Source organism: Trichomycterus rosablanca, chromosome 17 (assembly GCF_030014385.1).
Source record: "Trichomycterus rosablanca isolate fTriRos1 chromosome 17, fTriRos1.hap1, whole genome shotgun sequence".
NCBI lineage: Eukaryota > Metazoa > Chordata > Actinopteri > Siluriformes > Trichomycteridae > Trichomycterus > Trichomycterus rosablanca.
In genome coordinates this window covers 17,481,253-17,493,422 of record NC_086004.1, presented here as the reverse complement: position 1 = coordinate 17,493,422, position 12,170 = coordinate 17,481,253, and the positions used below count along the sequence as shown (strand labels likewise).

The 12,170-nt window shown below is 37.5% G+C and overlaps 1 protein-coding gene across 1 annotated transcript in view; it reads right to left on the bottom strand.

Annotated features, from left to right (window-relative positions):
* trim66 (tripartite motif containing 66) overlaps positions 1-12,170 on the bottom strand; it is a 38,992-nt gene that overhangs the window by 9,996 nt on the left and 16,826 nt on the right. Inside the window, exons 6-8 of the mRNA XM_063013417.1 lie at positions 9,316-9,433; positions 7,465-8,102; positions 1,578-1,784 (exon numbers count right to left, since the gene is read on the bottom strand). Of these exons, the coding sequence (XP_062869487.1) occupies positions 1,578-1,784; positions 7,465-8,102; positions 9,316-9,433 (963 nt within the window). The remainder of the gene's footprint in view (positions 1-1,577; positions 1,785-7,464; positions 8,103-9,315; positions 9,434-12,170) is intronic.

The following is a 12,170-nucleotide window of genomic DNA, read 5'->3' as shown; positions in this document are numbered from 1 at the left end:
AGTGTATAAGTAATCTGTAAGGACAGAAAGATTGAGAATGTGTGTGAGACAACACTGTTGAAAACCAAATTTGATCAACATTCAAAAAAAAAAAAATAATGTTTGTCATACAAAATCAGTACATCTGATTTCTATAAGGTCAGCTATATTTTCACATTTGGTTGTTTTTACGGCTAGCAGCACATAAGTAGATGTGTTTAAAACAACAGGAATATAAAAAAAACTGTTATACAACAGTGTTGACAGTTGCATTAAATTTGTGCTTAAAACAGCAATGTTAGGAGGGTCTTATGTGCCTTCACCAGAAAAACACATTCTGGCAATGATGAGCAAATTTGGTTTCCAACAGTGTTGTCTGACTCACATCTTCATTCTTTCTGTCCTCACAGATCATTCATACACTCTTATTGGCATTGGCATTTATTATTCTGGCAAAAAGTAATATATGACATTTTTAACAAAATCAGTACATGTCATCTCCCCAAAAAGCACAAGAACACCTTCTGGCTATGAAGTCAGCTATATTTCCAAATTTGGTGGTTTTATGTCTAGCAGCACATAAGTAGGAATATAAAAAACTGTTATACAACAGTTGACAGTGTTGACAGTTGCATTAGATTTGTGCCTAAAACAGCAATGTTAGGAGGGTCTGATGTTCCTTCACCAGAAAAACACATTTATAATTCTGGCAATGTTGCGCAAATTTGGTTTCCAACAGTGTTGTCTCACACACATCCTTATTCTTTCTGTCCTCACAGATTATTCATACACTCTTATTGGCATTGGCATTTATTATTCTGGCAAAAAGTAATATTTGCCATATTTGTAACAAAATCAGTACATCTAATCTCCCCAAAAAGCACAAGAACACCTCCTGGCTATAAGGTCAGCTATATTTCCAAATTTGGTGATTTTATGTCTAGCAGCACATGATGTGCCTTTATAAAAAAAAAAAAGTATAATTCTGGCAATGTTGAGCAAATTTAGTTTCCAACAGTGTTGTCTCACACACATCATCATTCTTTCTGTCCTCACAGATTACTCATACACTCTTATTGGCATTTATTATTCTGGCAAAAAGTGAAAAGTATTTGACATACTTCAAAACTAAATCAGTACATCTAATCTTCCCAAAAGGCACAAGAACACCTCCTGGCTATAAAGTCAGATATATTTTTACATTTGGTTGTTTTTACGTAGCAGCACATAAGTAAATGTGTTAAAAACAATAGGAATATATAAAAAAACTGTGTTATACAACAGTGTTGACAGTTGTATTAGATTTGTGCTTAAAACAGCAATGTTAGAAGGGTCTGATGTGCCTTTATCAGGAAAAAAAGCATGGTTAGCAAATACTTTTTGCTACTGTAAAAAACAGAGGTTGGTTTCTAGAAATCAGGTCAAACCTATAGGAAGCACTGACGAGCACAGCATCAACACTACTCTACCTCTACAGATATCTGCACAGATTTGTACTAGGATTCATAGATATTAAAGAAACATCATAACTGTGGGAATTTTACAGTGATTCAGGTTGAGATTAAGAACAGTAAAGAGATTTACCCGAACAGGATTACCTGCTGTTCTGTGCATGCCTGGTCTTCAGTTACTGTTGCTAGACACTGGGCATCCCCAGAAGGCCTGGGTTCATAGGAAACATTGTTTGATGAGCTTGGTTCTGCTAAGATGCTATGTAGTTGGTTTACTGTCTCTGGGCTGGTCTTGCTCTGAGAATTACTTCCGCATCCTTCATCCCGTGCAAGCATGTCCGACACTGGGGTTCTCTTTGAGTAGAAGGTACGTTGTTATTAGAAAAAATACACACAATCATAGCTTAACCTTGATGCTGTGGCGTCATAGCAACAGTAATAACAGATGAAGCAAAGAAGCAGACGGCAGCAACATACTGTATGTCAAAAACATGACTCAAAAGGGAGTAATACAACAGTGCAATGCTTTTCTGAAAAGACTTATGAGGAGTGAAATATTCCCTCTGATAATGCAGAGTTTACTTACAGCACTAGTTGTTGTTTGTAAATCCCACATCTGTGGCATGAAATGCTTGTTAGAAAAAGCAGCATTACCACATCATAAGTTTAGCTTGTTTCGGTCTTCCTTCCTTCTATTCTATGTTCTATGTTCCGTTTCATAATGATACTAATGCTAGAACTTTCTAAAAATGCCTAAAAACATTAATGTTTAGCTGAATTAAGGACTCTACCTCCTTTGACTGATCTTTCTGTCCTTCCTGGATAATTTAAATAGGATTAAAACACCACCTGATTGAAGCCTTGTAAAAAACAACATCCTGCTATGTAGAATGCATCAGGGTTTGTGTGTGTGTGTGTGTGTGTGTGTGAGAGAGAGAGAGAGAGAGAGAGAGAGAGAGAGAGAGAGAGAGAGAGAGAGAGAGAGAGAGAGAGAATGTATGTGTGTGTGTGTGTGTGTGTGTGTACACCATAGGTAGGAGGTCTTAAAAATGTTAAAGCTTATGGTAAGTGATGCATGTTGCATAGCACGTAACAGAAAAGGCCCAGCTGACTTAATTTCCTCTATTTCTTCAGTCTCAGTATCATGTTAATTTAATGCAGCTCCACATAGATGCTGTTTCTGCCTTTGATATTGTTTGTGAAAATTTTAGAAATAACTTAAACATGCCCAAACCTAATGTTATATCAGATTCATTTAATTTGCTGCATTAATTGTAATTGCACGCTCATGATAGCTGCCATATAATTAACTTTCAATTTATCCTAAACTGTAATCTTTATTATTTTCGGTGGCTAAAGCACCTGATCTAGTTACTTAAGCAGGAGTGTCCACATACTTTTGGTCATAGTGTAACCAAAGTGAACGTAACATGCCTCACTGTCATTCCACCTTACATCCAACAGAGGTCACCAGCACCTGAAAAGTCACAGACACTTGGGACTCGTTTGCCTATTTACACAATTCTATAAAATTGTGATTCCTGCAGAAATTCAAGAGCTTTAATACACCTTAAATGTTAAAGTGATAAAAATCGAGCACTACAATTACAGAGTGTTACCTCTGTGTAGAGGTGCGACAGCAAATCTGTACACACCCTAAACCAGTAATCTGCACCTATCCGCAAGCATGTACTGCCAAATGCTAACACTCAAAGCTAAATTTAATTTAAAGGTTAGCTTAAGCAGTGCAACATGTTTCCTATGCATCAAACCAACTGTGAAATATAGCTTTGGTAGTAGCACCTGCTGACTCACATTTCATAATCGACCTAACCATAACCCATCCACCAGACCCTCTTACAGACAAGACAGTTTTTGACCATCCCATGTCTGGGAAAGGTATAGATCAATAACCCCTTTCTGAAAAGGCAAAAATAGCTTGTAGAAAGTAATTAGAAACAGCTTGCTTGTAGAGCTCTCTCACCTTCCTTCTGCTGCCAGTCAACAGTGGTTGGAATTAACCCACTTTAAAAACCAAATTTCTCAGAGGTTTAAGTAAAAAAATCTTGCATATGAAGATTTAAACACATTACACCTGCCAGTTAATTTGAGTGGCTTTAAGCATAGATATATTTTGAGTTTCTAGTCACATGGATCACTCAAAACTGATGAAGGCTGTAAAGAAAACAGAGGAAAAAGAGAAAGATCTCTATTGAGTGGAAAAAAAGTCATTTAAACCAGGTGTGAACCTCAACTAGCTGGCAGGTAAGCAAATACCCCAATTTAGTAAATAAAAATGCACACTAATAGTACTGAATTCTTAAAGGATTCACAGATTTGGGGCTGCTGGAAAACTTCATGGTCACTTTATATTCCACTGCTCCCTGAAAGTTATCTGTTGTTTTTGGGTCGTGTCAGTAGGTGCACTTTTACCCTTAATGTCAACGGTGGTTTGTGTTTTTGTTCATCACACATTGACCAGTTTATTTACATGTAGGGGTATAATATAGAGTAGCCAAATTCACCTACTTGTAGCTCACTTACTCATTCGCTCACTTTCTTATCCACTTATCCAATTAGGGTCGCGGGGGGGGGTGCTGGAGCCTTTTCCAGCTTTTCAATGGGCGCAAGGCACACAGTAACACCATGGACAAGGCGCCAATCCATCGCAGGGCAGACACACACACACCCATCCACCTATATGGCAATTTAGTGTCTCCAATTAACCTGACTGCATGTTTTTGAACTGTGGGAGGAAACCGGAGCTCCCGAAGGAAACTCACACAGACACAGGAAGAACATGCAAACTCCACACAGAAAGAACCCGGACTGGTCCACCTGGTAATCAAACCCAGGACCTTCTTGCTGTGAGGCGACAGTGCTACCCACTAAGCCACCCAAATGCTGTTCAGCTTTCCCAGGCCTACATGAAAAAGTAATTGCCCCCTGTGCTACTAAATCCACCAGTTAACCAAATTCAATAGCTGTAGCTGTACTCGTAGCTGTAAAATACTAATAACCATTAATGCTCGACTTGTTAGAACATGTTTTTCTCCCCAAACTTGATCTGTTTAGCGGCTACAATCTGTTATGTAGCCGCAAAGATATGAAAACAGCTTACATAACAACCCTAGAGCAATGAATATTTAATAATGGCATATGGTTTAGTAATTGCCTCCTACTTGCTCCAATAAATAAATAATAATAAATAATGAAGTATAAAGAGAAACTTTAAACAAGTAAATAGTTGTACATTTAAGTACAATTTTAAGAATACTGGCTACAACATAAGGTTTGTTTAGACTTGTACATACAATATATGGCCAAAAGTTTGTGGACACTCCCCTTATAATCATTATGTTTACATGTTTTAGCCACCTCTGTTGCTAGCAGGTTTTTAAAATTAATTGTATTTATATTTATATAAGTTATACACTTTAACTATGTGGTAACTGTTTGGTGGCCTTTCCCATGTCCAGCATGACTGTGTTCCTGTGTGCCAAGTGAGGTACATTAAGGCAGTGTTTGACAGGTTTGTTGGGAAGAAAATTCAGTCTCTTGCACATAGTCCTCACCGTAACTGCTCTTTACACATTTAAATTAATTTGGAGCAGATAGGACATAAACTTTGAATTGTATAGGACATAAACTATCATAACAACTCACTTATGCTTATAATTGATTAATATGTTTATAAATACAGTGCTGTGCAAAGGTATTTTCCCCCTTTCCAATTTCTTCTATTTGTATACTTGTCACACTAATATGTTTCAGATCATCAAATGGGTAAAGCTGTCGCCTCACAGCAAGAAGGTCCTGGGTTCGATCCCCAGGTGGGGTGGTCCAGGGTCCTTTCTGAGTTTGCATGTTCTCCCCGTGTCTGTGTGGGTTTCCTCCCACAGTCCAAAAAGATGCAAGTGAGGTGAATTGGAGATACTAAATTGTCCAAGACTGTGTTTGACATTAAACTTGTGAACTGATGAATCTTGTGTAACGAATTATTTTCTGTCATTAATGTAACCAAAGTGTGTAAAACATGATGTTAAAATCCTAATAAATAAATAAATAAACAGATCATCAAACTACTTTAAATATTAGACAGAGATAACCCAAGTAAAGAAAATGTTTTTGAAATGATTATTTCATTAAATGATGTTTGTTTATTAGGATTTTACCATCATGTTTTACACTTTGGTTACACTGATTCACAATTTACCTCACTTGCATGTCTTTGGACTGTGGGAGGAAACCTACACAGACACAGGGAGAGCATGCAAACTCAACACAGAAAGGACCCAGACTGCTCCACCTGGTAATAGAACCAAGGGCCTTCTTGCTGTGAGGCAACAGTTCTACACACCAAGACATCCAAATGCTGTTCAGCTTTCCCAGTCCTACATGAAAGAGTAATTGCCCATCCACCTGTTAACCAAATTAAATTAGTAATTGGGTTCAATTTTACTAGCCACACCCAGACATGATTACTGCTAGACTGTTAAGTTTCACCCTTGCCTTTCCCACAATGACATTATTTTAGATTCTATGAATCATTTAATGATATTTTGCACTGTAGAGGAAGTAATATGCAAATCCCTTTAACATTGTGAAACATTGTTTTAATCATTTTAATCATTTTATCACACATTTGTTGACAAACTGGAGATTCTTTATCATTCTCAGCCTTTCGTAGATACTGCTTTAGTTTTAAATCATAAACACAATTACCTGTTGACATTACCTATTTGTAATAGGTACATAATTATTTAGTTTTTTTACTTTGTTACTAACTTTTTCAGCATGTGTTGCAGGCCTGAAATGCAGGAATGGATGAATATAAATAAATAAAATGTTGACAAAACAAAACATGAAATATCTTGGATTTATACTGTCTGCAAGTCAAAGAAAATGTAAAAATACTGTCCAAATTTAGTTGGAAGATCTGAACCATTGCGGCACGGTGGCTCAGTGGGTAGCACTGTCGCCTCACAGCAAGGTCCTGGGTTTGATCCCCAGGCAGGGCGGTCCGGGTCCTTTCTGTGTGGAGTTTGCATGTTCTCCCTGTGTCTGCATGGGTTAGGGACAGTGGTAGCCTAGTGGGTAGAGCTTTGGGATATCAACCGGAAGATTGGCGGTTCAAATCCAGGCTCAGCTATGCAGCCACTGTTGGGTCCTTGAGCAAGACCCTTAACCCTGTCTGCTCCAGGGGAGCCATAAGATGGATATGCAAAGAAAGAATTTCATTGTACTGTACACCTGTATATGTATATATGACAAATAAAGTATATCTATCTTCATTTCAATTTGACAAATTAGCAAAAATAGAAGAAATCAGGGAGACAAATACTGTTTCACAGCACTGTATATATGTAAGTCTTTCTAAGTTATTCATGTCTGAATTAACTGGATTATTTTTAGTTTTTTATTCATTAAAAGTTAACTCTAGGCATTGTTGACATGAGTGTATGTGTGTGCATTTGAGTGCAAAAAGGTCCTTAAATACTTCACTGTCCCACTCTGACATGCTGAATGGTGTTCTGCCATTTGTTTACTGATGTGCATTCAGCAGATGTCATGTTGAAAATGAATTACCTTGACAAATACAGATGCCCCTTATATTAATTAAATGTCCTCACTCTATCTTATATTATATTGAAAATTATATTGTATAATAAATTTTGAAGGCAGCACTATTGGCAAGCAGAGTACATATACATTTACAGCTTTTACAACATCTGCAAGCTTTTCCTTCTAACTTTATAATGCATTGCATTTGAACTTAGAAAAACTGCAGATAAAAAAGACTATAACTTGTATTCTTATGTGTTTTTGCCCTTGGTGACCATACTACACATTTACTTATAAGTGCAAGAGAGATGCTTGTTAATGTCTGTGGTGTGGACTGTGCTATGTGGTTAAGGTGCAAACTATGCAAACAGACAAAAAAAACAGTGCAAAGTTTGGGGCTGTGGTTAGTGGTGCACGCATTGCTTTTGCTAAATGCAAATATGCAGTTCTGGACAGTCCAGCTACTCACCACATCTTTTTCTTGATTGTTTTTTAGAGACTGTTGCTCTTTCCCTGGGGTAGCACCCAACTCGCTGCTTTGCTGTTCGGCAGGTTGATCCTGTTGATCTGTGGTCAGGTCTGTGACATTTCTGCATGTAAGCACTTGCTCTGTGCTGCTGACAGGCTGATCAGTCTTTTTACTGTTCAGAACAGCTGGCTCAGGGATTGTTGGGTTGTGCTCACACTGCGGAGGGTCAGACGTAGCAGGTTCTTTGACTGTAGTTCCACTGGACCTTTGCTGGACTAGATCAGGCACAGTGGGATTCAGGGAAGAATTCACATTCAACTGGGGTGGTCCAGCAGTGCCCTCAGAGTCATAATGCCTTTGGAGGTTTGATGGAGAACTACAGCTAGGTTGCTGGGTGCATGTTACTGAATACTTGTCCGGTGACAGTGGGTATTTCTCCAGTGGTACAGACTGGGCAGGTCTGCAGTGAAGGCAGCAAGGCTGAGGTTGGCAGAAGGACTGGTAGGCACAGTCTGTCCCTCGAACCGGATAGCAGAGTGAGGACATAGTCATGCAAGGAACAGGCTGAGGTCTCAGGATACTAGGCCGACCTACTCCATCAGAAAATGAATGGCTTCCACCCTCGACACTTAGCTGACCTATAGTTAAATCAAACACAATGAAACCTGCTTCAGGTCAAAAATATAATTGGTTGTAGTAACACAAACTAATTTAACAACAATATGGAAAGGTTAATAAATCAAAGGCTATATGTTTGCAAATACCATAAGCTTTGAATTTCTAAATGCACCTCAATTCAGTGTATTAAACACCCAACACCAAAACAGTAATGCAAATAAACTCTGAAATCAGAGATTTGTTTATTGTTTCTACATGTATTACATTTAAAACAGCAAAAAGAAGTGATATTCAATGTTTAACCTTACCAAAATTACAGATTAGTATCAATGTATGTGCAAGTGCTAGACTGGCACACTTGCAGTCTCTTATTAAAAAACACGTGGAGCATTATGAAGCGCACTATGCAACAGCTGAAGCTTAATAACATCATGACAATGTATGTATGTATGCCTGGTCTCAGCTTTTTTCATGTTTTAGCCATCAAATGTAGAATAAGCATATAGCTCATAAATGCAGAAAAGTACAAGGGATGTCCATGCACAACAAGACAATGCAAAACATCGTCTGGTATCCTTGATGTCCTTTAAGTGTTATGAAAAGGAATGGCAACATTACAAAGTGGTAAATGCTGTGCTGTCCTTACTTGTGTTGCATGAAACATGAAAAATCTTCATACTTTTTTGATGTCTGCAATTAATAAAAGTCAAATTGAATTCAAGAAATACTGTTTTGTTTTGTTTTATGCATTTTCCATACTGTCCCATCTTTTTCTGATTTGGTGTTGTATATTTTTCCTACTGTAACAATATTTCTGGAAGTTAATATTATATTGTATTTCAAAGCATTTTATTAAGAAATTGCAATCATTTGAATGATGACTGATAGCTATGCTTGTCATAATGAGAACAGCCCTCATCTCCCTCATCTCTAAGAATCGAATTACTGTTTATTCTATATGATCTTTTAAAATTCTAAATAACCTAGCTACAGATATCTAACATTAGTTATCAAGCTAAATTGTTAACTGGGTAAAATGTTTTTTTTATAGTATTATATAGTTTTTTGCCTACTGTAAAATTAATTATGAAAATACTTGTTGACAATTCTCCTGACTTATTAGCAAATTCATTTTGGTAAGCTTGTCAGATTTCACACTGTGACAAAATAGTATCTTATAATATCATATATAATATCATATAACATGGTTTTCAGGTTGGTATGTGTACTCACCAAGAGTGGAGATCTGCTTGGTCCAGAAGCTGGCATCCCAGTTAAACTTTATTTTTAAAGAGGACAAGGTTTCTGTCTGTATCAGAGGCTCTAGTAATTGCTGCATCTGAAGAGCAATCTAACACATAATATATCAATTACACATCATGGTCACAAGTAGACATATCAGTCTTTTAGTGCTCATATGATTTACTGTAAATTTAGCTTACAAACCGCACCTCTAGAAAAGTTAGTACATTCTGGCAATAAAACAAGAATCTGTGATTTGTTAATTCACTTGAACTTTTATTCAAATTATTATAACTATTATAACTGAGTAAAAAGGCTCCGTTTTTCCAAGCAAAAGTGGGTTATGGCTTATCAATTTGTGCCAGATCTTAGGGAATTATCAGTTCAAAAAAATTCTCAATGAAAGATTGCAAATCAATTTCACATTGTCTTAAGGAAATCCAAAGATTTCTCAGTCCATGTAAGGCAGGGGTGTCCAAGCTTTTCTTGTTAGGGGTATAAAAATATGCACTGCAAATATGCACTCTGTATAATAAAACATAAAAAATAACAGGCCTACTCGATTACTATCAATGACACATACTTTTGATTAGAGTGACTAATGATCTATATACTTTTGATTTAAGTGACTAATGATCTATCTTTGACAGTGTTGTGTAAACTAAGATTAATACACTACATCATTATAACAGCTGTTTCCTGACAAATTAAACATATATACTTTCCTGTGAAATCAGTGAAATTTTCCCAGCATGCCTAATATATCTCTTTGGAGCCATATATATCCAGAATTTCAGGAACAATAATGTAGGTTTCGTTTTAAGTTATGAGGAAAGGAGTTATACAGTCACATAACAACAGCATCGCTTGACTAGACAGACTGCAGTCCAAATCTGTCTTCTATTCAAAATGTTTAGTGCATCACAAAGAGGAGAATCAGACAATGAGTGATAAGTAGCTGACGTCTTGTATCGAGCAGAAATAGACAAATTTCCTCTTACAAAACAGCACCATTTAGTATCCTCAGTTCAGTGGGGTAGACATGCCTCTGTCCCACCTGTTTTAAGTGTTTTGCAGTCATTAAATCTGAAATTTGTCATTAAAAACAAAAAAATAAAATTTTCTGTGTATTTTTGTCAGTTAAATAAAGGTTAAAAAAATAAATTCTAGATGCTTGTTTTTATTGAATTTTACAAACTTGCAAGAAACATTGTAAAAGGTTTCAGGTGCAAATAGTACAAGTATGTAGCTTCAGTTATCATGCATGTTACACAATTAAATGAATTTTTAAACATATATAGGGGACAAGGGCATATACTGTAGATTACAAGTGTAAGGAGTTTGCATGGACTAATACAAATATACACCAATCAGCCATAACATTAAACACACCTCCTTGTTTCTACACTCACTGTTTATTTTATCAGCTCCACTTACCATATAGAAGCACTTTGTAGTTCTACAATTACTGACTGTAGTCCATCTGTTTCTCTGCATGCTTTGTTAGCCCCCTTTCATGCTGTTCTTCAATGGTCAGGACCCCCACAGGACCACTACAGAGCATGTATCATTTGTATTATTACGAGGTACAGACTGAGCGAACACGACCTGGCCGTGGAGACGGGGCAACACACCCGGTCCTGGCTGCCCCGGGAGGAGAGGTTGTGTCAGCACTGCACTCTCAGTACAGTAGAGACGGAGCTGCACTTCCTCACCCGGTGTACCAAGTACCACCACATCCGCTCCCAATTCTTCACTACATTTAATAACATCATCCCCAACTTCACCTCCCTCCCAGACCCCAACAAACTGCCCCACCTACTGGGGGAGCACAGAGAGAGCTGCACACTAGCAGCACTCTATACACACACCTGTCACCAACACAAACACACACAAACTGATCGTTTTTCTACCTCATTAATGTAAATATTATAATTTTTATTGTTATTATTTTGCACTGTTTTTATTAATATTTTATTCTATTTTATAATATTTTTGCACATGTAACTGTTCTGTATATTTTTGTTCTTTCTTATTTTTATTTTTATATTTCCCTGTAACTTGCTTTGGCAATACGAATGTCCTTATTTGTCATGCCAATAAAGCTTCGTTTGAGTTTGAGTGTGGTGGATCATTTTCAGCACTGCAGTGACACTGACATGATGGTGGTGTGTTAGTGTGTGTTGTGCTGGTATGAGTGGATCAGACACAGCAGCATTGATGGAGTTTTTAAACACCTCTTTGTCACTGCCGGACTGAGAATAGTCCACCAACCAAAAACATCCAACCAACAGCACCCTGTGGGCAGTGTCCTGTGACCACTGATGAAGGTCTAGAAGATGACCAACTCAAACAGCAGCAATAGATGAGCGATCGTCTCTGACTTTACATCTACAAGGTGGACCAACTAGGTAGTAGTGTCTAATAGAGTGGACAGTGAGTGGACACAGTATTTAAAAACTCCAGCAGCACTGCTGTGTCTGATCCACTCATTGCAGCACAAGACACACTAACACACCACCACCATGTCATTGTCACTGCAGTGCTGAGAATGACCCACCACCCAAATAATCTCTACTCTGTAGTGGTCCTCTTGGAGAGTCCTGACCATTGAAGAACAGAAAGGGGGCTAACAAACCATGCAGAGAAACAGATGGACTACAGTCAGTAATTGTAGAGCTACAAAGTGTATCTATATGGTAAGTGGAGCTGATAAAATGGACAGTGAGTGTAGAAACAAGGAGGTGGTTTTAATGTTATGGCTGATCAGTGTACTTTTCCACTGATAACAAAAAAGATACCTACATTAACATCTGAATCTGTGCAGAGAATAAACTATAAAACAC